This window comes from Spermophilus citellus (assembly GCF_964194105.1).
Source record: "Spermophilus citellus genome assembly, chromosome: 2".
NCBI lineage: Eukaryota > Metazoa > Chordata > Mammalia > Rodentia > Sciuridae > Spermophilus > Spermophilus citellus.
In genome coordinates, this window is record NC_138183.1 from 213574393 (window position 1) to 213600390 (window position 25998).

The 25998-nt window shown below is 47.1% G+C and overlaps 1 protein-coding gene across 9 annotated transcripts in view; it reads left to right on the plus strand.

Moving 5' to 3' along the window:
- The window catches only part of NAV2 (neuron navigator 2), a 701871-nt gene extending 677619 nt beyond the window's left edge, over nt 1–24252 (plus strand). For all 9 annotated transcript variants that reach the window (XM_081282533.1, XM_081282536.1, XM_081282532.1 and 6 more), the window contains 9 exons: nt 1031–1126; nt 2967–3135; nt 6207–6442; nt 8368–8522; nt 8742–8813; nt 10481–10677; nt 11479–11597; nt 17607–17810; nt 20818–24252. In XM_081282533.1, coding sequence (XP_081138659.1) covers nt 1031–1126; nt 2967–3135; nt 6207–6442; nt 8368–8522; nt 8742–8813; nt 10481–10677; nt 11479–11597; nt 17607–17810; nt 20818–20943 — 1374 coding nt within the window. In that variant the 3' untranslated portion in view covers nt 20944–24252. The remainder of the gene's footprint in view (nt 1–1030; nt 1127–2966; nt 3136–6206; nt 6443–8367; nt 8523–8741; nt 8814–10480; nt 10678–11478; nt 11598–17606; nt 17811–20817) is intronic.
- Nucleotides 24253–25998: the final 1746 nt, after the last annotated feature.

Consider the following 25998-nt stretch of genomic DNA (forward strand, 5'->3'; position numbering starts at 1 on the left):
AACAGGGAGCATTTAATTTTTCCAGTTCACAAGTCACTGTCAATAGTTATTTCCTTCTGGATCACTACGCATCAGGTGAGGTTGGCTAACCAGGGGTTATTGTCCATCTTACAGCTGAGAAACCAAGACTCACACATCACTTATTTGAGGCCACAGGCAAGTGGTGAATGGGGTCAGGTCATCTCAGCAAGACTGGGGCTCTTTTCTCTGCTATTTTGCTTGACTGCCAGCTGCTCCCTCCCCTCCACCCACACCATCCCTCTCCTAACTGTTGTTGTGAGCATGTGAGATAATTAAAAACCCAACAGAATGGAATGTTCTATCAGTTTTTCTTTAATCAATGTGATTTGTTAGCCCCTGTGGGCATAGATGCAAAAGAAGTAGATTATTTTTTTGGCCATATTCCCAGAGTTTGAGTTTTCTGAATTGAGCATGTTTTCCTTTTAATAAGAAAAGTAATGTTATTAAAAATCAAAAAATAAGAAAAGAGAAAATAGAAATACATTTTTGTCTTGAACAAGTTCTAAGATCTAGCAAGGAAACAAAGTTGATTTTAAAAATAATAAGACAGAAATAGCTAAAATTGAATATAAGCAAGTACAGAATATGTCATTATATATGTTATGTCCTGAACCTTTGGTGCTTTGAGCCAGGTGGTGGATTGCTGAAGGGTTCCTGGAAGAGGTGAGTTCCCAAGGTTTGAAAAGGCAGAGATGGCAGACAGGAGGTGGGAGGGGATTCTAGGCAAGGGATGTGTGATCCACTTGCTGTACAAGGTGTGCACTTAGCAGGAGGCTCCAGACTCCAGAGAGGAGATTTTTATCTTACCCATTGCAATTTTAACAGTGGAGCAGGGAAGGGTTTTGAGGCTGTTGAATTCAATGTAAGTTATGCCTGGCATCGAAACACATAGGACGATTACTCCCCCTCTCAGACATTGGTGGAGTTATGGGGCAATCTAAGTCCTCAGCTGAACGGTGTCAGAAAAGATCCACTTGTTTTTCACCTGCCTACATTTCCTTACCCTTAGGACTCCAGACCACACCACTTTCTTATTGGCTGCATTGGAGTTAGTGGCAAGACGAAGTGGGATGTGCTCGATGGGGTGGTTAGACGGCTGTTCAAAGTAAGTGTGGCAAGAAGGTAGCTATGGCAGTGTGCCTGGCACAGGGACCTGGGCTTGGGGAGGGAAAGGGAGGCCCCATCCTTAACTTGGCCATTTCTCCAGCCTGGACCCACTCTACATCCTTACATTGCTGGGACTTGACCCCTGGCTGTCCAGGGAATGGAAGGGCTATGGTAAGTGCAGACTGGTGGTTGGTGAAACTCTTTTCATCTGCCTTTGGCAGTGACTGGCCAGGTGGTGAGCATCATTTGTGCAGTGATTTGATCCTCTTATGGCAAACTGCTCATGTCTGAATTCTCTTTTTACCTGAGAATTGCCCTATTAAATATGCTCTGGAATACTTGATCTGTGGCTAGGATGAGCTACCATTTCCACCTGTTACTTAAAGGGTTTGACTTGCCCATCAGATTTCTATGCCAATGCTTCAGAGTTTTTGATTTGTGCTGCAAATGGCAGGGACATCTGATTGAAGGCCAGTTTCAAGGATGTTGGCAAGTCACTTTTCTGTTCCTGTCAATTATCACTGGACTGGGTGTTTGCCACAGGGGAAGTAGCTAATGAGTACCAAGGGGAACCCTTGAACATAGGTGATTGGAAAGAAGCTTTCAAGCCCTTTTTTCTGTTGTCCTGAAGTAAATCGACAGCCATCAATATTCGTTAGTCCTATCCCTTCGGTTTCAGAGACCATGCCAAGCCCTTTATTCCCATTTAAGGTTAGAAGGGTAAGGCTTATTAGGCCAGAGCACCTTCCTAAAGCCATGGATCTAGAACTGGACCAATGGTCTAGTCAGTTGTTCTGATTTCCACATCTGACTCAACTAGTAGACCATTGTTTCTTTGTAGCATCTAGACTCAGCTGGCTTCACACAGAGAAAATTCTGTTCTTATTTTCTTTTCCCCCATTTTTTTAAATTGGTGCATTACAGTTGTACATATTGATGGGCTTTATAATTACATATTTGTATATGCACACAATACAACAATATAATTTGGCCAATATCACTCCCTAGCAGAGAATTCTTTTCTTTGATCAAAGATTGTTCCCCATCTTGCAAGCCAGTTTGTGGAAGTGTGATCCAGCAAGAGACATGAGTGGCTTAGGACAGGCAAATTCACCCACCCCAAACAAAACCTTACTTCTACTATAGAGTAGGCATCATCCTTGGGTAGAAAGCTGCAGTGTGGGCTCAGGAGGAAAGGTGAGTACTGGAGGCTATTTCCTGGGACTCAGCTCAGCCATTTTGTGGCCACCCCAGCCCATGGGCCTGAGTTCCACATTCATTGACCTAAATCCTATTGGTCACCTACAAGGAAACACTTCAAATTAAACACACATTCTGCTTTTCAAAACTTCATGGCTGGTTTGTTTTTTGTTTGTTTTTGTTTTGCCCTAGGTTTTATTTATCCTCTTTGTTATCAGCCTGGTCTTCACACTAGGCAACCCGGAGGGGTTGGTGAAGAGATTTCCTGTCAGAATTACTTTGGCATGAATTTCCCAGCATGATCACAGGCCCTGATACCTTTGAGACTTCAGCTGGACTTAGGAAGAGCAATTCAGCCTTTCTGTGCTTCGTTCCTCCAGACTAAACATTCACAGTGTCGTGAGGGGTCTGATTTCTTTCCCCAACCCCTAACCAAATAAATTTGTATTTTAAGAGGCCTGTGATACGAGGGCATTGTCCCCATAGAGTCACCTCTTCTCGTCCTCATTCCACAGCCCAATTTCAACTCAGTCGTCATCTGAGAAAGAAGAAGGAATGACCCTTAAGTCACCCAATGAAAGCATGAGTCACAGGCAGATTTTAGCCATCTCTGATGGGGTCTATTTTGTTTTCTCCAGGAATACATCATTCACGTCGACCCTGTGAGCCAGCTAGGGCTGAATTCGGACAGTGTTCTCGGCTACAGCATTGGGGAAATCCAGCGGAGCAGCACTTCTGAGACCCCAGAGCTCCTTCCCTGTGGCTACCTGGTGGGAGAGAACACCACCATCTCTGTGACGGTCAAAGGTAATGGAGCCCATTGCAGAGACTGGAGTTTTCAAGAATCGCATCTGAATTTTATGACGGTGTGAGAAATCATGGCCATGGTTTTGTTTGAGCACACGTATATGGGTGGTTGCTCATTTCGTTCTTTTCTTCGGCCACAATTAGTCTTACCTAAGCAAGTTGAATAGTCTGGCTTTTTCAACCACCATCGGAAACAAATCATTTTAGTTTATTGCTGAAATTATATATCAAAAGATCTCATTAGCCGCATGACTCTAAGGTGATAGAATCTTAATAACCCCATTGAAGTGGCGCCTGGCCAATAGCAGTGAAGGACTCTTGCCAGCAAGCCTTGGATGTGATCCCATTCTACAGAAACCACCATGTGCCGTAGGCTGCAGGGCGGTCGCTCTGAGCATCCTGATGAACTGTGAAACTCTTGCCCACGCCTGGTGCTGCTACAGCTTCCGATGCCTCATCACCCAGAATTGTTAAGCCCCAGGCCAAGTGTGTTCCACTGAACTTGGCTCCAAAGTTCTTCATGGGTTCATAAAAAATTTCACAGTCAAATAAATCTAGAAAACCTCAGTGTTATTCCCACTTGAGTTTGGGGACTGAGGGCAGAAGGACATCAGTCCATTAAAGATCTGTCTTTTAATGTCCTATTTCCTGTTAGTAAAAAGCCTGTTTAGACAGCCACAGTGGTGTACACACACAATCTCAGCTACTTAGGAGGCTGAGGCAGGAGTTTAGCCTGCAACTTGACCAGAACCCATTTCAAAATAAAAAGTCCAGCCTGTAGCTCAGTGGTATAGCATGTGTTACTCGTTTCTGTGGATTGGAAGAGAGGAAGTTTGTATAGTCCAATCTTTTCCAAATTTATTTGCCTGCAAAACTTATTCATTTCTGTATTCCATGACCCACACAATTAGTAGACTCTGATAAGCCCTGTACAAGGCCTATCTTTCACTCGCAGCATGTCTTACTTCCCCGAAAGGCACTAATCTCTACTGTAGATTCAACACTACAATTTTGTAGTAGTTTCATACAAGTTTTATTTTCTAGTAAGTATTTTCTCCAAAAGCACCCCAACATTCCCCACTAGCAGGAATCCAGATCCACCTCTGCTAGAGACAAGTGGTGCATGGTTGCTTAGGCCTCACCTAGCCCTGCTGATAAGTGCAATTCCCTATTGTCACTTGAACTACAAGTGACAGAAACCAACGCAAAAGTAGCTGTAGCATAAAAGGGAATGTATAAATTCAGATACCTGGGAAATTTAGGGTTATGCCTCAGGCACAGCTGGATCTAGATACTCAGTGTCCCCAGGACCAGACCTGCCTCTACCTGGTTCATCACTGATTGCTTTTGTTTAGCTGTCTGTACATGGTTGATGAAATAGCCCCTGATAACTTTGATTCATCTTTCTAGCATAGGAACCTAAAGGAAAGAAACATTTTTGGAAGTGTAACAGAAAATGTCTAGGGCTAAACTCTGGCTCTCCATAAGTTAAATATCCGTCACTGAGTCAATCATTATGATAGGGTGAAGCTTTGGTCCACCCCAGTTACAAGCCTACCCTTTTGGGGGGACAGAGGGATGAATGAACACCACTTGAACCACCTGGAATGAGTTATTAAGCTCCCTATGAGAAAGATTTTTTTTTTTTTTATTGTGGTACTAGGACTTGAATCCAGCATCCCTGGTCCTTTTTATTCTATATTTTGAGATGGGGTTTTATGCATGTTGCTGAACCTGGAGAACCTTGGCCTCCTGAGTTGCTGGGATTGCAGGTATGTGCCATCATGCCTGGACTGTGAGAAAGAATTTTTGTACAGAGAAGCAAGAAGAGATGCCAGGCACACCAAAACAATAACTGTCCATGACAAGAACCCTCTCAGAAGAGCCTTTCTGTCCTCTGCATCTTGCCTTTCGCCCGTGCTGCCAGGCATTCTCACTTGGAGTGGTATCAGGGGAAGGGGGTGTGACTTGGCATATTCCAAAGTGACTGTGTCTGCAAGATAGTCGCTGCCTGTGTGTTTTACTGCAGAAGAACAAAACAGCAACATAGATACAGAAAGTGTTTGAGTGATATTTTCCTGTTGTTATTGTTTCTTTTATTGTCACTATTATTAAATTTGGACTAAAGGCTCTACCCACACGCATCGAGGCTTGAGCCAGTGTAAGCTGTATTGAGCTCAGTAGTAGGAGGATCTTAGGCCTGTCCCCAGCAGATAGGCATTTGGGGACCTTCATCTTGGTCATTCTGGAGCAGTCGTTGCTTCCGGAGGTTACCCCTGGTTGGGGGAGGATTAGAAACCAGCATATAAACGAATTAGGGGTGTCTGCTTAGTGAGTAATTACATGCAAGGACATGCCATTATAAAACAAAATAAATTCCCTTCAGTTTACTTTTTCACTTACATATACTGGTTTCCTGACTGGTGGATCTTTTCTTGGGGATGGTATCATGAAACATTAAAGCCAACTTCCCCGGTTAATGAAGTTGTCCCAGAAAGCCAAGGGGAAAGATGAGTTCCGGCTTATCATTGGGGATCAGGGTTCTCCAATGCAGATTTCTGCCCAGGTAGGCTGGTATTCACATTCCAAAATCCATTAGCCCCACCTTGCATTGTTCCTTGTTTTCATGATAAAAATGCTGAGGCCTTCATGCTATATGAAGTGGTGATAGGCAGGAGAGGGCAGCAGGGAGAAGCAACCCCAAGGATATGGCAGACACAGGTGGAGGAGACTCAGGTGTAACTTGGGCATATGCTGTAGATACAGCAGATCCAGACAGGTCAGCAGAGCCTGGAGTCTCAGCACCACAGAAGACAGATGAGGACTGAGGGCCTAGATATTAAGGTCAAGTTTAAAGCTGGGAAAGTCAGCCAAGATGGGAGCCAGAAGCACAAGGTGCTGTTGAACAGGGAGGTGACTTCCCTGGGCAGCAGCAGTGTCCTGTGAGCTCCTACTACATCTGGGGGAGCACAAGTCTCAGATGAGTGGGCTGCCAAGAAAAGGGATCACATCACGTCTCCGCAAGCACAGAACATTACCCTTCCTACAAGCTTCTCTTCTCTCAAATGCAGGACTCGCAGAAAACAGCCTGGACTCCTTGGTGTTTGAGTCCCTGATCCCCAAGCCCATCCTGCAGCGCTACGTCTCCCTGCTCACAGAGCACCGGCGGATCATTCTCTCTGGCCCCAGTGGCACCGGGAAAACCTACCTGGCCAACCGGCTGTCGGAGTATGTGGTGCTTCGAGAGGGACGGGAATTGACCGATGGGGTCATCGCCACCTTTAATGTGGACCATAAGTCCAGCAAGGTGAGGAGGTCATTCTGAGCCTGCTGCATTTGAGGCCCTTTCAGAACTCATGATACCACCAGCTTCATGAGGAGGAAAGAGGGCAGAATGGGGTAGGCAGACTGGGACTGGCAGAAGGGAAGCCTCTGACTCTGGTCCTTCCAAGCAGAGGCTCCCTGTATGGGTGAGTCGATCCCATTCACTTCTGATCCTCAGAAGTAGCAGTTCTCAAAATTGCCCCAGATACACCCAGGTTGGTTCACCAAAAATTTATCATGAGCCTACTATGTGATATTGTTTTTCCAAAATAAAACCTTTTGTGGGAAAACTACAGGAACACCAGTAACGATAATAAACAACTGCACACATTTATGGACTGCTCGCCCCATGAGCAGACTCTTCCTCCTCACAGTAATACCTTCAAGGGAGTGGTTGTCACCGTCTCCATGTTACAGAGGAGGGAACAGAAGCTTAAGGCAGATTCATCGTGTGCCTGAGACCACTCAGATGGTACTAAATAGTGGAACTTGAGCTCAAGTTGAAGTGCCAGATTCGTGAGCCCTGTGGGCAGCAAATATACTCCTTCCCACTCCATAGAGAGCAATGGGAACCTGTGTGGAAGGAGTCCGACCTAATCCCAGGCAAGGGCTGTGAAAGGCTTTCTCAGACCTGTCCTTTAGTTCATGCAGTGATGGATTGCTCACTCTGGCTGCCCTGTTGCAAAAGGGCCAGAGAATCAAAGATGAATCAGAAATGGCTCCCCTGCCTTATGACCACTTGGTATGCTTAAAAACACAGAGCCCTAGACCTCATGCTTTCCTAAGTGACCAGGTTGTGCAGGCCCAGGAAATCTGGGCCTTCCCATTCTTAAGTTCCCCAAGTGATTTCAGTATAAGGACAAGACAAAAGAAAGTGAAGCCTTCTGTGTGAATTAGAGAAGGAAGGCCCTGCAGCAGGTAACTGGGGAGCAAGCCCAGGCTGGGTTTCAGCTCTCACTTCCCCTCCCCTCGGCGGGGCCCTCTTCGTACACAGCATGCTGCAGGGCTGAGGGCTCTGAATCTCAGAAGCCAGGAGCCCTCTTCTTGACAGGTGCCTGAGGTCAAAAACATGAGAAGAAGAGGGGCTGCAAGAACTAGTAAAATGTTGAGCTTTTTCTACTGCCAGCAAACCCCATTTAACTTGAAAGGGAGACCTGGTCTAGGTATGTGCTTGTAGGAGGTAGAAGAAAGTCACCCTGCTGAGCTAGGCCAGCATCTAGGACAGGCTATTGTGGTGGAGACACTGGGTTAGGCACCTGAGTCTGAGCCCATCCCACACCTTACCCTGGTGAAGTCTCAGGCGAGCTACCTGACTGACCTGCCTCATCACAGTACCTGCCTAATGGGGTTATTGAGCTACTAGATCTCATGTCTGCCCCCAAGGGATACCAGCTATTGTGATGATAATGTTATCAGGCAGCCATTCTGGGTTCTCTAGGGCATCCTTACCTCACCATCTTCCCCTGCCAGCCTGAGGCATTCCATACCCAAGGCTCACTGGGCTGCAGTTCCGATCCCAGCTGTGCCAATGTCCCACCCCTTCTTCAGGGTTTAGTTCAAAGCCTGAGCCCTCTACAGGGCCTTCCAGGATCCCCCATGCTTGTAGATTGTCTTCCCCTGTGCTGCTCATTGGGTCGGCCATAGCACTGATCAGTATCCTCCCATGTGTGGCTGGGCCTCTGCAGCACTGATGGACCCAAGGCTTCTGTGTGTACAGCTCTTCTGTGTGTACTTTGCTCACCCCCTGGCCACCTGGCATCCCCTGATGCCCTGTAGCAGACAGGTGCTCAGAATGAGTTCACTATGGTGGGAGAGGGGCTTCCGCCTGCACTGGCCTGGGTAAATGAGGTCCTGAGCTTGCACAGCCATTCACCAGCTTGCTTTCCTCTGTGTTCCGGATCTCTATAGGAACTGCGGCAGTACCTGTCCAACCTTGCCGATCAGTGCAACAGTGAGAACAATGCTGTGGACATGCCCCTCGTCATCATCCTGGACAACCTGCATCACGTCAGCTCTCTGGGCGAGATCTTCAATGGGCTGCTCAACTGCAAGTACCACAAATGGTAAAGGCCTGTTCTGGACTCCAGCATCCCTGAGCGAGTGTGCTGCTATCTGCAGGTGGCCCAAGCCAGCATGGCAGTGAGGCGATGTGTGGACATGGGGCAGGGAGGGGAGGTAGCTAGCCATCCATGTCCTGGGTGCACAGATGCCACAGGCTCCCATGAGCCCCTCATTCTCCAGCTGGCCTAGCTCACAAGCTTTCTCTTTCTGATTTCCCACAGTCCTTACATCATTGGCACAATGAACCAGGCTACCTCTTCTACTCCCAACCTGCAGCTGCACCATAACTTCAGGTAAGTCATTACTTCCCTTGTCCAGTTGGACGATGAAATCACAAGGAAGGAAAGCAAGCCCACGTGAGGCAGGAGCCTTTTTTGGGTGTCTGTTATGCTGAGCATCTTGTTAAGTAGTTTCCCCAACTTAATTCATTTAATTCTTACTTTGGCCTCAAGTATTTACATTTGTCATTCTTAGTTCACAAATGGGCAAACTGAGGCTCAGAGAATTTAATGACTCACATGAAATCATGTAGCTGGTCAGTGGCAGAGCTGAAACTTAAACCTGGTTTAAGTTTCTCTGACCCTCAACCTGCTGGAGTAGTGTCCAGGAAGCAGCTGTGCAGGGGCTGTTGGCCCTTGGCCCCTCCTGTGGGTTACCAGAGATGCCTCCCTCTGTCCCAAGTGAGCATTGGCAATGACAATCAAAGTTACGAATGACCCCACATAGCTGGGTCTGTGGTCCTTCACAGTCCTGCGTGAATTCCTGGTCGCTCGTCTCCCCCTCCCTGTTTGCCCCAGCACTCCTCGGACTCTCTCCCAGCCAGGGTATGGGGACTGTTTGACTCTGTATGTGGGGTTGTGTGGCTGCTTATCTCAGCATCACTCAGCACCCTTCCCGCTGCCTGTACCTCCTCTGACTCGGCCTCACCCACCTGGGCCCTTAGATGAGGGTAAAAATTTATTTCCTGGACTGGGACCCCCGGCTCATCTTTGAGAGAGACTTATTAAAAGTGGTCTGGACTGTAACTATCAGAAAAATGTCAGCTACTCCAGGCCACCAAGAACAGGCTGCCCTCATTTTGTCATCCTGTCTGTGCTTTCTCTTGACTGTCCCTTGAGCCCATCCTCCCACCCACCCTAAGCTGCCTCTCCCAGCACAATGCTGCGGTCTCTTTCTAACCAGCATGCCTGCAGCCTGGCCCCCTGCAGGCCACCTTCTGCACCATGGCAGCCAGGGTGAGCCTTCCAGAATACTCATCTGACCACAGGCCTGGACTTAAATTCTTTCAGTAGCTCCCTGTGGCCTTCAGAATGAGATCTCCTTACTATGGCAGGTCAAGCCTAAAACCAGGCTATACTGAGCCTCTGGCAGCAATTTGGAACATCCCAGGCCTTTCCCGTGCCTCTGCAAAGGCTGCCTCGCGCTCCCCACCTTCTACCTTGACACCTGCTCCTGCCTTTCCTCATGTTGCCGCCCCATCATCCCTTCCGTCCCAGCCCTTCCCTGATTCCTTGGGCTTCATCATGTCTCAGTTCTTCATTTGCTTGTCCACCTCCTCCCATCCCAGACTACAAACTGCTGAAGGCCAGGGGCCATGTCAGATACATTGTTAGAGCTCCATAACTTTACACAGAGCCTGGCACCGAGCCCAAGGGGCAGTCTCTCTCAGTGGCTAGAGCTCAGACTGCCTTGGTTCGGATCTTAGATCTTCTGTTAACTAGCTCTTGGATCCTGGACAAGTTATATAACTCAGCTTTGCTATCTATAAAATAGGCATGGCGATAATACTTATTTTGTAGGGTTGCCATTTATGGTGAATTCACATGTTCACTGTGGAGAAGTGTTCCATGGTCTTATTTTAGTATCCGCCTATACACTTCCCATTCCTAATAAGCTTTTGATCTTGGGATTGGCCATCGTTTTACTCACTCTCATCATTGTTGATCCTGACTTCCCCTAGGTGGGTGCTTTGTGCCAACCACACAGAGCCCGTGAAGGGTTTCCTTGGCCGGTTCCTGAGGAGGAAGCTCATGGAAACGGAGATCAGTGGACGGGTGCGGAATGTGGAGCTGGTGAAAATCATTGACTGGATTCCTAAGGTCTGGCATCACCTCAACCGCTTCCTGGAGGCTCACAGCTCCTCAGACGTCACCATCGGTAGGTGGGAGGCTGGGCACAGGGTGCAAGCTGGCTGGCGGGCACTGCTCCGGGGCCCTGGGGGTTCTCTGGCTCCTGGCCCCGGGCAGCACTCCACAGGATGTTGGGCAACACTGTCCTTCAGGATAAGGAAGTGGGCAGAGGGGCAATTGCAGACAGAGATGGACCCCAGACCCCAGTGATCAGCAGAGGAGAACCGTGTCCTACCCAGGCTGGTGGAGAAACAGCCAGCTCAGTAAAGAGCCCCCACCCCAAGTCTTCCCAGGCTGAGACTACTCTTTGGGATTGGCTTTGCTTTGAAAGTAAAGTCTTAACAGCATTTCTGCAGCTTAGGGATTTAGAACAGAGGAGAGAAGACCACCAATCATCTGCCACCCGACATCATCATCTCAACGCGAGGCTATTTCCTGTGGCCTTGTCCATGTCCACTGGAGGTGCAGTCACAGTGTGCATGTAGGCTGTCCCCCCACACACACACTGTTGCCATGGGCCTTCTGTGTTGCTCCTCCATCTTAAAAATTATTTTTAAAAGCTGAAAAATAATCAAATGCAGGTGTTCCATTGTTTGTTCAACCATTTCTGTCTCTTGGACATGCTGTATTCTTCCATTCTTTAAAATCAGTATTAATAATACCAGAGAACATCTTCTCCATAAAGCCCCTCCTCTCCTCGTCCTTGATGGGTGCAGGAGGGAGTCAGCCAACAGCTGGTACTTCTGCCATCAGCCCAGCCAAGGATCAAAAAACCCCGCATCTGCTCTGAGGGGTGCTTGCTCTGATATATTTTCATTGTGGTCCCTAGGCCCCCGGCTCTTCCTGTCATGCCCCATCGATGTGGACGGCTCACGGGTGTGGTTCACCGACCTGTGGAACTACTCCATTATCCCCTATCTCCTGGAAGCAGTGAGAGAAGGACTCCAGGTGAGAAGCACACCACCTTCTCCCCCTCAGAGTTGAGGAGGACTATCCTGGCAACCCGATGAGTTGGTCTTATCTTTTCCTTTAACAATGTGACTGACATGAGGTGACCAGCCCTCACCTGTGTAGCCATAAGTCTAGCACAATGTAGAAATGATTGGTTGCAAGTCCTGGTCCAGCCACTTACTGGCTGTGTGACCCCAGGCAAGTCATTTACCTTCTCTGTGCCTTTGTGCCCTCATCCATAGGAGAGAATGATAATAGTATTTTTGTCACAAAGAGTTTTTGCAAAGATTAAATGAAATCATGGCCATAAAGTGTTCAGCATGGTTAGTGCACAAGGAGTGGAATTGTACATGTATGCAGCACTTCATAGTTTGCCAAGTATTCTCATATCTGCAAGCCCTGGATTAGTACTGAGATTTTTTTTTTGTCTCTGGTTGAAGGATCTGGAATTTGAGTCTATGCCTTCTGAGCTAACTTCCAGGCTGACTAGCTCTTGGGCCCCAAGGTACTTACTATCTGGCATCAGGATAAGGCTACAAGTCCCTCCTGCCCAGTAGCAGTTAGAAAGCACAAACTCTTTACTGCTCTCTCAGTGCAGGGCTTAAGTGGGAGCATACTATTTCATTGCAGCTTGGGGTGGTTTGTTTGCTGAGCCTAGAGGCAGCCTGAACAATTTCGGGGCTCCCGGCACCCAAAGTGAGTATTTAGCAGGCATCTGCACAGCTGACTCATCCAGCAGCCAGCTCTGCCCCAGGGCATCTTTGTTTCCTAGGCACCTGGCAGGGGAGATACAAGATACAAGACAGTGCTGCAGGCTCTGGAGGCCCGAGGATCAGTGTGTCCCCCTATGCATGTGTGTGACAGTATAAATTAGTAGTTCCCGCCAGTGTTTGTCCTTTGGGTACATTTGGGTAAACTTGGGAGGTATTCGACTGCTTTGTATGAAATACCGTGTAGCAGCAGCGAAAGCTCAGAGGTACTCGGGACAAAAAGAACTTGGAGAGGAAGCTCTTGTGCTGCTTGTGACTGGTATTTGATTGAATTGGAACACGTGTGCTGCACAGTCAAGCCACCGTGCTGAGATATAAGTACCCCGTGAAGGCAGAGAGAAGCAAGAAAGTGGGCAGGCTTTGGCCAGCCCCAATTCATTGGCTAAGTGCTCTGTCAAATATTGCTTTCATAAAAGGAAGCATGACAATCTCAGATCTTTGCCGTGGAATCTCCCTAGGTAGATGTGCCATCTTGGGTAGATTGGCCATAACTGAGTCTCTTATCAGATGGGTTTGTTAGTTCCACAAACCCAAACAGCCACCCCATGACTCCTATCAGTCTGTGGAAATGCTTCCTACTGACTGGGTTTCTGCAGTCTATTTAGAAACCTATCTCCTCTGTTCCTGAGCAGTGGCTTCCAGGGACCGCAGTATACGTGATTCCTTGCAAAACCCAAATTGCAGCAGGGGAGGGGCAACCTCGGCTTCCATTTCCACCTCCCCTCTAAGTTCTCCTGCTTGTTGCTTCTTTACATCCAGTGCATCTTCTGAGGAGAGGAGTGACAGCAGAATCCTCTGCAGAGCTCAGCAAATTCTGTGGAGTAAAGGCTTCCCTTGCCCAAGGAGGCATGAACTGCAGGGGAGCCCATCTCCACTCCAGCCTTGAGCTGCAGCAGTTGGTGATGTCAAGGCCCTTCTTTGGGCCTAAACTTAAAAGAAGGCTTTTGGGGCACAGCTGTGGAGGTGGGCTCAGGACTCCCCTTCTGTTCTAGGCAAGGTTGCTAGTAGGGTATATTCTAGAGGAGCACTGGGTCTCTTTCCTACCAAAAGCAAGTGAGGCCACAGGTAGAAGGGACTTAGAGATAGCTGCAGAACTACCTGTCCAACAGCCACATCAGTGTTTATAGCAGCACAATTCTCAGTAGCTAAACTGTGGAGCCAACCTAGATATGCCCTTCAGTGGATGAATGGATTAAAAAATGTGGTATATAAGCACAATGGAATTTTACTGAGCAATAAAAGAGAATAAAATCATGGCATTTGCAGGTAAATGGATGACGTTGGAGAAGATAATGCTAAGTGAAGTTAGCCAATTCCAAAAAAATAAATGCTGAATGTTTTCTCTGATATAATGAGGCTGACTCATAGTGGGGTAGGGAGGGGGGAACATGGGAGGAATAGATGAATTCTAGATAGGGCAGAAGGGGTGGGAGGGAAAGAGAGGGAACAGAAGATTAGCAAGGATGGTGGAATTTGATGGACATCATTATCCGAAGTACATGAAAGAAGACACGGAATTGGGTAACAACCTACTTTATATACAAACAGATATGAAAAATTGTGGTATATATGTGTAATAAGAATTGTAATAAAAAAAAAAACAGTTCCTTATAAGGCTGCAAAAGTCATCATTTTCTTGGGCGGTGAGGTCATATGAAGGCCAGTCCTCCAAGAGTATAAGGAGCAGTGAAGGGAGGCAGCCAGAGTTAGCAGTCTACCAGCTGCCTCAAAAGCAAGCCCCCCGCCCATGTCCTAAACCAGGGGCCTCTTTATCATGCTGAATCCAGGGTACCTTATAGAAACTGCTAATTCACAAGGGAAATTCTGTGTTCTTTGTGCCTCTGGTTTTGAAGGAAAGCTTGCTGATATTCACGAGAGACTGCTTATAGACAAACCAAGGCTTGCAGAAGTTCCCAAATCTCACCAAACTCACTCAGTAGGGTGTGATAGAGTAAGCACTGGAGCAAGGACTGTCTGAATTCTTGTACACATCCTGCATGGGCGAGGGAAAGGGTTCCCATTGGGAGGGAGGGGCTGACTGAGGAATAAAAGCTAAGGAAACAGTACTAGAAAATAACCACAGGACACCAGATATATGGTTTCAGAGCTAGGGCAGCAACAGGCCAAGTTGACCAGAGGGATGCAGCTTCTAATGAAGAAAGGAGCCCGCCCCTGGTTTATTTATGTCAGAACAGATCACAAGGATTTGATAGAAAGTTCTTTGCAAAAACAGGATAGAGATGGGGGCAGGTAGGCTGCTCCGTTTTTAACAGGTCATGTCCACCTCGGGTACTGTGGGGGACCTTTTGGCAGAGCTGGGTGGGAGTTCACATGTATTAGGGTGTCCCAAAATCAGCAGGGGTGCTGCTGGGAGTTCCCAGATACCAGATCTTCACACTCAGTGGTTTCCATGCCATTCTAGTCCATGCACATTTCACTTCCTACACTGAATATTCTGGATACTTCCAAGCTTTTTCAGGCTGTCCTGGGCATCCTGTATCTCTACCAGGAAGCTTCAGATAGCTCACGAGCAAAGTGTTATGTTTTATATAGCAGAGTTCTGCATGCAATTTTATTTGACGAAAGGATTCCATTATCTTAAAAAATAATTGTAAGCATGGCACAGTGAAGCATGCCTGTAATCCAAGTGGCTTGAGAGGCTAAGGCAAGAGAATCATGAGTTCAAAGCCAACCCCAACAAAAGCAAGGCACTGAGCAACTCAATGAGACCCTGTCTCTAAATAAAATATAAAATAGGCCTGGGGGTATGGCTCAGTGGTCAAGTGCCTGGTACTCAGTGGTCAAGTATCCCTGGTACCCACCAAAAAATAATAATTGTAAGTTCCCCTCTTCTTGGTGTCCTATGAGCCCATGTGTGCTGGGCATTATACAGAGTCATTTGCTCCTCATGTAACCCAGCCTCATGGCCAGGAAGTGGCTAAGGTTATAAGCTGAGAGGTGGAGTCCATAGAATAGGTTCTGATGGGGTTGCCACACACTGTGAGCCAGGAAAGAGAGCTGCATATGGTGGCAGGATTAGTGGCACTGGGGTCATGGGGAAACTGCCCCTGCTGTAACTGAACCTCACCATCCCCTTACAGACAGCCCCACTAACAGGCACATCCATGCCAGGAGATAATGTGGTATCGCCCCCTAGTGGACACCAGTGCCCCCATGTGCTTCTAGGAGCCCTATGCATCTTACAGGGCCAGAGGAGCCCGGGTTTTACTTGACACTGTCTTAGCTCCCTGTTCCCATTCTTTCTGACCCAATGGGGATACCAGGCTCCTTCTCTGCCTTGGGGAAGGTGATTGTTCTGTCTCTCTGTCTGTCCAACTGTCTCTGCCACTGCCCTTAGGGCTCTGCAGTGGAGCCAAGGAGCTTTATGATAGTTCCTTTGCTTGCCACAGTACTCATTCAGCCATTCATCACCTGGACTTGAACATGTCCAGCAGTAATTAGGGAGGCTTATAAAAATATTTTCTTTTCTTATAGATGATATTAGCTGCACCTAATGTGCATTTGTCTTATGACTCAGCCCCAGTCCTGTTCCCCTTTGGATCAGTCCCTGGAGATACTTGCCAAAGTTCTCTACAGTTTATAGAGCAACTCGAGAGACTCAGTGCCCAGGGCAGGACAGGTACCAGAGGGACCCGTGGAGGGGCAAGCATGGTGCTGTTTGTCAATTGCCAAGCCTGCTGTGAGACCCTGGGCCATTGCCTGTTTGGGGGCCTCAGCTTCCCCATCTGTCAATTACAAGTTGGGTTAGAAGACTTTTCAGACTGGTTTCTGTGAGACCCAGGGGTTTCTCAAACCACTCAGTGGGGGGCGTGGTCAGGGATAAAGAGCAAATATATGAAAATTGCTGGGCCAGATGACCTCTAGGACTTCCTGAGCTGCGTCCTTTGAGATTCTGCAGCTTTGAGCATCTCCTCCTGTGGCCAAGGGAGAAACAGAGCAGTAGCTATCAGAAAAGAGAGGTCAGTTTAGCCTCATACATGTGAAGTGTAGCTTGGGACAGTTCCATTAGGGAGTTCTTGGATGGAGAAATTTCTAGAAACTGCAGGATGTTTCTAATCTGGAACAGCCACCTTGGGCTGTAAATATCCCTAACTGCTTCTGTTTTCTCTTTTGTCCTGACACGTATGTGTATGCACACGTATCCCTTCCCATAATCCCCTCCTACTCAGACTATGAATTGCCTAAAGACTAAATTCCCGTGCTTGAGACTCAACCTTGCTCCAGGTTGAGGAAGACATAGCAACAGACAGAACACTAGACGGGAGGTTCCTACAGCACAGACATTATGTCTAGACGGCAGTGAGGTCATAGGAGGCTCTAGGTACTCTGAGTACAGAAAGAGGCAACACTAACACAGAGATCAGCCTGTCCAAGATGGGACAGAGCTGTGGCATCTTGGACAGAAGTCTGGGGTGGCTCAAGTGATGGTGGGAGTGGGCCTTGCTAGAGGGAACCATGAGCCCTGCTCAGGCTGATGTGCTGACATCTGCTGCACAGCTCAGTCTGACTTCAGGTTTGTCTAGGCACATGGCTCTTGCTGATGCACAGGAGTTCAAAGCAGAATCAGTCAGTTGAGGTGGAAAGGGAATGACCCAGACAAGGGAACTGAGTCCCAGGTTCAGTTCCATCACCTCTCTATGACCTTCTATGATTGGCTCTGCTCTTTAGGCCCCAATTTCCCCAGCTGGTAAATGGGGGTGGGGCTGGGTGGCCCAGCACCTTCCAGCAAAGCAGCCTATGACTCAATTGTGGGTTTTTGAGTTCACAGCCCAACTCTGTTCTGCTCTCAAACACCTGGCTGGCTGAGCACCTCTTTCCAGCTGCACATTCAGTGACATGTTGCTAGTTTGAAATTGGCCCCCTGGTGGGAGTATTTACACCATGGAAACAGGCAAATACTGCAAATCAGGCTGTTTTTCTCCCTAGTGCCAGTTTTCCAAGTTGGACCAACAAGGCCTAGAGGTGAGGGTTGCCCAGTGAGTCAGCAGCAGAGCTGAGAATAAGCACCGGTCAGACTGATTCCAATGCCTGTGCTCTTGACCACTAGGTCCTGCTACCCTTCAAGCTACTCACATCTTAGATAGCTTCCCTAGTTTGGAATTCTGAGAGTGGCATAATGCTGGGTGTGGGAGTTTTTTTTAGAAAGCTGTGGAATTGGGATTGCCAGTGAGGTCTCAGCCCATGTCCAGACTGATCCTTCTTTGCCTATTTCCAGCTCTATGGAAGGCGTGCCCCCTGGGAGGATCCTGCCAAGTGGGTGATGGACACCTACCCATGGGCAGCCAGCCCACAGCAGCATGAATGGCCTCCCCTGCTGCAGCTACGGCCTGAGGATGTCGGCTTTGACGGCTACTCCATGCCTCGCGAAGGGTCCACAAGCAAGCAGGTGCCCCCCAGTGATGCTGAAGGAGACCCACTGGTGTGTTTCAGCTCCCTACAGCTCAGAATTCAGAGCACTTAGCTTATGGTGGGCGTAATTCAAGGCACCCTGGAAATGTGAAGGCAACTAGGCCTGGCCTTGCTTTGAGGGCTGGGCCCACCCCAAGATTAGGGACAGTTTTGCCAACATTTTGTTCTGTGGTTTTAGGTTGTCATTAAAGCCTTTAACCCCCCTGAAACTTTTTTAGCATAAAGTAAAATGTTAACAGTTTGATTTCTTTTTTCCCCCTCTAAATGACCCTACACCTATTGTCACTACTGTACTGTTCTCACTCTGATTTGAGATGCCACCATTATCACGTATTATCTTGTTCCTCCGATGTCTCCCACTAAAAACTGAGCAGAGGAAGAGCATGCTAAGGACCCAGAAACTAAGCCAAACAATGAGGAGCCTAGGCAGGGGAGGTTTGAGGACAGGAAGGATTCACAGAGGGCACAGGGGCCTGAACATGGGTCCCCTGGCTGATGAGATGAGCTTTGAGCATTGTATTTACTCTTGTTATTGCTGAAGTCTTTCAGAAGTACCTACACCAGTGATGGTAACACCTCTAAACAATTCTGTATTCTCTACCAATGTAGGGCTCATGCATGGTTTCACTGCTAAATTAGACCTAGCCAACCAAAAGCCTTTTATATCAAGGAGGAAGCAAACATACTAAAACCTACCACAGTTAAATGACTATTGTTATGCCTAAAATGTAGCTCCAAGCTTCTCTGGCAGCAATGGCAAAAAGAAAAAACACAGCAGAGATTATTACTTGCATTACCTAATGAAAGAAAATCATGAGTTACAACAGGATTAAAAGACAACTGATTCACTGTGCTGTCCTTACTGCCCATTTGACTTGCCAGATAAAATAAAAATAGTAATAATAGGGTTGGGGCTATACCTTGGTGGTAGAGTGCTTGCCTAGTATGCACAAGGATCCCTGTCCTGAAAAAACATATATATGATAATAATGATAGTGATTTGTGTTGTCTGCCATCCATGTCTACAATGTAGGGGTGATCCCATTGATTTAAACAGGAACTATATTTAAAGGAGTCGGTGTTTGTTGTTTCTATGCATAACCTAGTTAAACAATGGCTTTCTGAAGGAAACAAGCATACTTGAACAGCCATTTGTAACGTAACCACTGCCGAAGGCCAAGGTCATAGTGGTATTTTTTGAGGTGTTAAACGCCTGGCATCTTAACCAAAAAACAGGATTTAGGGTCAGAGGCAGTGGCACATACCTGTAATCCCAGCAACTCAGGAGGCTGATGCAGGAAGATTGCAAGTATGAGGCTAGCCTTAGCAACTTAGTGAGAGCCTGTCTCAAAAGTTAAAGGATTGGGGAGGGGCATATAGCTCAATGGTAGAGCTCTTGCCTCGAATTCGAAGTGCAATCCCTCGTATATGTATATACCACTCCCCACACACACACACAAGCACTCACACAATTTAGGCTAACTAGAGGAAATAATGGCTAGGCCACCCCCCCCCCCAGTTTTTCTTAGCGGGGGACATTTGTATCACCGAGTGAACTCAGGAGGCTCCTAGGTAAGACCTGGGTTTCTCAGAACAGTCATGCAGAATCCTGTCTCCAACTCCGGGACCTTGGGAGCTGTGTCAGTCCAGCCACCACCACTTATCAAAGTAGATATCTGGTATTTCTCCCCGGTCCCATTCTCACTGCCCAGGGCTGTAGGTCTCTGTGATGATAGCTTTCCAGCTTCCTCGTGCTCTCCCTCATGAGACTGAGAACTCCATAAGCATGAACTAACTTACTTTTATTCCAGAACCATATACCGTGGTAACACCAGGAATGTTTGACAAATGAGTAGCGAATCCCAGCTGCCACTGGCTGGCTGTTGTGACAGCTCCACCTCTCCTCTGGTTATAGCTCTGCAGATAGACACCAACTGATGGTGCCAGTGGCCTGGCTCCCCAAGGAAGCTGCACAGCATCCTGAGAGGGAACTGGCTTTCACCCAGCACACCTGGCCTTAGCCCAGAGATGCCCTGTCTCCTAACTTAATCGCTCTGTGAAGTATAGAGCACATAAATTATAGTTATAAGTAAAATAAAAGTTTCTAATTCCCCCTCTCCATTCCCCAGGGGTCAATAGAATGTAGAGCAGGGAGAATTTATAAGATAAAGCAGGGAGGATATATAAGCTCCTCCCCTTCGTTTGGGTAAAGATGCCACAGATCAAATCCGTGATCACTTGCTGCATGCCTGGACAGCCCATTCCTAAGGGGTTCATACATGTGTCATTCCTTGCTTTGGCCCTCTGAGGTAGGTGCTGCTGTACCTGCCACAGCAGATGGATGAGGGAGGGGTGGCTCAGGCACTTTATATTATTGCCTCAAGGTTCCTGCAGCATGCTCCATGCCTCCACTATCTGGGGCTCTGCTTATAGCTGGCCTCACCCCTGTGCCCTGCAGAGGGGTGGCTGGAGCACAGCTGGTTCCAGGCTAACTTTATCCAGAGTTCAGAATAGGCTTTCAGTCCCATCAGAGGGAGTGGGATGGGGCATGCATTTTAGATGTCAGTGATGCTACTGTGCATTTCAAGAGCAAGGGTACTGGAATGGCATCTTGGCCCTGGCCATGCGCTATGCCTGGTAAGGCGTGCCTCTCCCAAATAAAAATATATAAACGTGATCTTATAGAGGACCTTGTATTTTGTTTTCATTGTTCTGCATACTCTACATACTCAATGGGTACCATAACATTATAGAGCAGGTACTGTTATACACACATCTGACCAATAAAGAAATAGGCACCAAAAGGTTAAGTAACTTACCCAAGGTCATGTAGCTAGTCAGGGCAGAAGCTGGGAGTTGAACGTGGAAGCCTGGCCCAGACTCCATGCTCTTGTCCACTGCTTCTGTTGTGAGCTGCAGTCAGGGTGAGTCCAGAGGAGATGGCGTGAGCTTCCAAGAGGCTGGGTGGGCAGCTGACTAGGCCAACAGCTGCTCACACCTCTCTGCTGTCTCCCCAGATGAACATGCTGATGAGGCTGCAGGAGGCAGCCAACTACTCCAGTCCACAGAGCTACGACAGCGACTCCAACAGCAACAGCCATCATGATGACATCCTAGATTCGTCCTTGGAGTCCACTCTGTGACAGGGGTCCAGCCTGAAGCCAGCTCTCCTCCTCAACCCATCCTCCTGCATCCTTCATGTCATCCTGAAGATAACTTCCTGAGCCAGCCCCCCGGCCGCAGCTGTGAGCTGCAGAAATACTGAGACCCTTCGACCCTCAGCCTCAACCTGGGTGCAAGCATCCCAGGCCAGCCGCCTGGGATCACTTCCTTCCATGGTGAGAACTGCACTACCTTCTGTCGTACTCTAATTCTTGTTTTGCCTTGTTGCTGTGACCTCCCTAAGACACTGAAGATGCTTCTCGGGAAAGGATTGTCACCGTTGAAATGAAAAGTTTTCAGAAGAACCCACTGGAAGCTCTGAAACCAAATAGCATCCTGCCACGAGCTGCCCAGAGACAGAAGAGACTGGAACAAAGTTGGAAATGTAGATAGCAGGGCTTCTCCTCAGCACAGGCCCTCCAGACTGGGTCTCGCCGCCCGTGCCACAGCCGCACCCACCTGCCCTCCCATCCAGCCCGCCACAGAAGAACTAACTGGTGCTAAATGGGGCACTTGCTTTGGTCACCCTCAAAACACTGCAGAGCTCTGGCATAGGGAACCCTTAGGAGAAAACGCGTGCTTTTCTGTTTTTAAATGGTGCTCTCCTTCCCTGAGAGGTATTTTGCCTGTTCCAATTCAGCCCTCCACTTTGGGTCCATCAGCCCCCAATTGTCTGCAAGAGTGAGTGAGGGAGCGAGAATGTGAACCAGCAGGTGTGGCTGTAAATGCAGAACCGCATGTGTCTGTTTCCTTTCCGATATCTAATGAATCAGGTTTGTTGGGTTTTTGTTCTGTTTTGTTTTGTTTCCTGCAAACACTGTGTATACGTGAGAATTGCTCTATTTTGGAGAATGGGCAACCCCTCTAAAATGAGGATGAATCTCTCCCTTTCCAACTCATTCCTTTTGAAGATTTTTCTCCCTCCCTCTGGGTCAGAATCAATCCTTTGGTGACAGGACAAGCCCCGGGGGTTGAGTTTTGGTTGGTCCCGCTGGGTTTGGGTTTTTAGTTGTCCATCTTCACAGTTCCACACGCTCCCCTCCTCCTGCTGCAGCTGGCGGTACCGTGTCCTTGAAGATGGACGAGGACCGGTCCTCCTCGTGTGGGGCGAGCCTTGGACCTTGCCTTCCCTTTTCGTCTTTGAGGGTTGAAGATGTGCTTCAACGCCTCGAGCACCCGGCCCCAGCCCAGCTGGGGTGGGGAGGTCACCTCACAGAAGACTTGCACTTTCCTCAGAATCAACGTGGTGCGGCTCAGCCAGGGCGGGGCGGCCACTGCCTCCCAGGAGCCCAGCCCCATCCTCCGCCCGGCGGAGCCGTGCCTGACCTCTCGGTGCTGCCCTTCCCAAAGTGATGCCTTACTGGGTTTGTACTAACCGAGTTCATTCACCTGAGTGTCGTGTCGTGCCTGCCTGGGGTTTTTGTTTGGTTTTGATTTCCCCATCAGAGCAAACAGGGCTATGAAGTCATGTGTTCGTTAGGAGAACTCAACTCGCTGTGACTTTTCTCATCTAAAAGACTCATCTGTGTGGATGCTTGACCATGGGAAAAAGAAAATAAAAATCATCCATTTTTTAGGTTCATTGTCAGTCTCCAGCTGACAACCTGGCTGGACGGTGCTCTGCTCCTGCAGGAAAAGGCAAGAGTTCCCACCAGTCCACACGGCGTTGCTGGCACACGCCCTGAGAGACCCAGCCTGCCACCTCTTCGGCGCACTGGGATTTTCTTTGAGTGTAGTGTATCTTTCAGGTTTTTTTGGTTTGTTTGTTTTATTGAAGAAAATCTTTATCAGGCCTCAGCGAGGGCATCCTTGTTAATGATCAGGGTTTTTAGTCCATCTTTTGCATTTCTCTTTCCGAAAGTTTGTTTTTTTTAGTTTCTTGACCCGAAACTGCTCACATCACTTGGAATGACACCATCTTCTTCCTCTTTGAAAGGACTGTGCCCCACTAACTGGTGAATAGAAAACCTTTCAACTCTGTGCTTCAGTCCCAGTTAAACTCAGACTCTGTTCTGCTCAGCCTTCGTTAGTCATCTGGATGTTAGTGTGTCTTGTTGTTTTTTGTTTGGGGTAAGATTTTGAATCCGTATGTTTAGCCTGTGTCCAGGGGGCCAAACCCTCAGCCTTCCAGTAAACCTGAAGGGTGGCCCTTCTCAGACGATTTATCTCCCAGCAATGACCTTATACTCTCATACTGTGAATTTGGGAGGAGGTTAACTTGACCTTCTCGTGGGCAGTTTTCCCAGTCACCCTGTGAGTAGACACCTGCCAATACTGTTAGAAACATTTTTGTCTTCAGTGACATCCTCTCTTCTCTTTTTCCCCCCATGTCCTAGACTTCCCTCCCACTGGGTCCAGGCTCAAAACCAAGACCTCTGTGCCTGGTGCTGCCTGATGAGTGAGCAGTGATTCCATGTAGCGAACCCTTGTGTGATTCACAACTCAGTGTCCTTCCTAACATTGTGGGAAGCAGGGTTGTCTAATATGCACCGTTCTTATTTTGGCCATATTTTTACATCAGTGTCACTCACCTTTGACAAAGTGACTTTGTACTCATTTAGGGCTCTGTCTAAAATGCTTCCATTTTGCCTTTTTCTACAGTTAGGCTAATTTTGAAATGTATGAAATTCTATGCAACATTTATGTTGAGTTACCAATGGAAGCCAAAAGTTTTCTTCCCAAACTGCCAAGAATTATACAGGCCATAAATGAGATGGGAATAAACCTTTTAATTTAAGGTTGGGAATGGGGTGGGGTGGGACAAGGAACAAGACTTGCCTAGACTCTTGTCTTATCCTGGGGACATTTTAAATTTTATTGTTTAATGCTTAAACTTCAAAATTCTGTGTATCCAAATTTGATTGTGGTGAAATCTATTTCAAAAGGAAAAAATAATAATCCAACTTTGTGGATATTCAACGGAAGGTTTGCTGTTTTGACCTAATTGTTTCCAGTGGAGCAGTTTATGAAATATGTTCTATAAGATGTACATTTTTTCATTGTAACATAGAAATTGTAAATAATTGATTAAAGTGCTGCATTTTGATGAATTTTTTCTAGCCATTTTTAAAGAGAAAACTAGGAATTGAGTATTTTGTGTACGGTTTGTTTCCACCCTCCCTTCCCTCCTCTTCCCCCCCCTCCCTATTTAATTTTCATTTGTCATGAGGTTTTTGGATTTGCCAATGATCTGCTGGAGATCATGCCCCACGTCATAGAGAATAAAGCTGATGATTGTACCAGTCTTAAATTATTCATGATTCAATAAAATTGATGCTTATTTATTCAGATTAGTGGTTTGGCTCATCTGTGCTAGAGCAAGATCTCCTTGGAGTTCAACTTCATGCCAAGAGCAAGTCGATCTTTTCTGGAGGTAGCAAACACAGGGAAAATCCAAAACATTGATTTGCAAGCCCATCTTTGCCAGGATGTTATCATCATACCATCTCTTTTCAATTTTTTAATGAAGTTATCACAGCTCATGTGGCACTTGTTAGAAATGCAGAGTTCAAATCCTGTAAGTCCTTATGAATAAGGAGGATCTTGTAGAAATATGGGTGCTGATTCAGAAGGTCCAACGGCACCCTCAAGATTCTCAATTTCTTTTCTTTATTTTTTTTCATTCAAAAATTTTTTAATTATGCATGTTTATGCAGCGTGCTACTTTGCTACATGTATACAAATGTGTATGATCAAATCAGGATGATGAGCATTTGTCTCTTTAAACCTTGACCATTCTTTTTGCACTGGGAAACTTCAAACTATTCCAGTTCTTTTTAAAACACACATTAAATTGTAAGCTAGTCACTCTGCTGTGTTGTAGAACACTAGAACTTACTCTACCTAAATGTGTTAGTAATTGTTAATCTCACCTTCCTCTACCCCTCCTCCCTGTTCCTCGTCCCAGGCCCCTAGTAATTACTAGTATGCGCTCTTCAACTCTGAGATCAACTTTTTATCTTCTACATATAAGTGAAAACATGCAGTATCTGTCTTCCTGGGCCTGGCTTGACTCTCTTAACATAATTTCCTCCAGTCCCACCTGTCTTGCTGCAAATGCCAGACTCTCCTCCTTTATGGCCCAAGAGCACTCCATCACGTGTTCCTTATCCATTCATTGTCAAGAGACTCTATATCCTAGCTATTATGAATAGTGCTGTGGTAATTATGGGCATACAAGTATCTCTTTGGAATACTGATTTCATTTCCTTTGGATGTACATATCCATTAGTGGAATTGCTGGATCACATGGTAGTCTATTTTTAATTGTTAAGGAACCTCCATACTGTTTCCCATAGTAGCTGCACTAATTTACATTTCAACCAACAGTACATAAGAATTCTCTTTCTTCACCTCCTTGCCAGCATTTGCTATTTTTTGTCCTTTGGATTATAGCCATCCTACCTGGGATGAGATGCTATATCAGATTTTCAACTTCTAACACTCCTGGGGGTGTCAGTGCTCCCAGGACCATACTCAGAGGAGCACGCAATGTCGGTATCCATCTGGCCCCCACTTGACCCCTTAGCATGAGAGAGGGTTTTTTTTTTTTTTTAATGCACCGAGTACCTACTAATTGCCAAATGTTTTCCAAATGCTCCAAAATAATTTGCAAAATGACCTTGGGGAGGTTTTCTTACTCTCGTTTTACAAATGATAAAAACAGACTCAGGACTTGACAAGAAACCTGTAGGTAAAAGGTGAGAGGTCTGGTGCCAAATCCTGCCTCAACAGGCTGTCTTGGGGGCCTCTTCCACGTTGCAGTGGTCATCCACAGCAGACACATTTGGTGGGAGATGACATCATACCTTAGCATTCACTTTTAAGAGCAACAACAAAAATTTTAAAGGCCTGGTTGGAAGCAGAATCGTGTGAACTCACAGTGAAATCAATCCTATACAGCTGGTTCAATGCTGACGACATGGAATGTCTAACCCATTATGCTCGATGATGACCCAGCCAGTGGGGATATAAAGAATCCAGATGTTTAGCATGGGCAGTTTTTAACGTTTATCCAAAAAAAAAAAAAAGAAAAA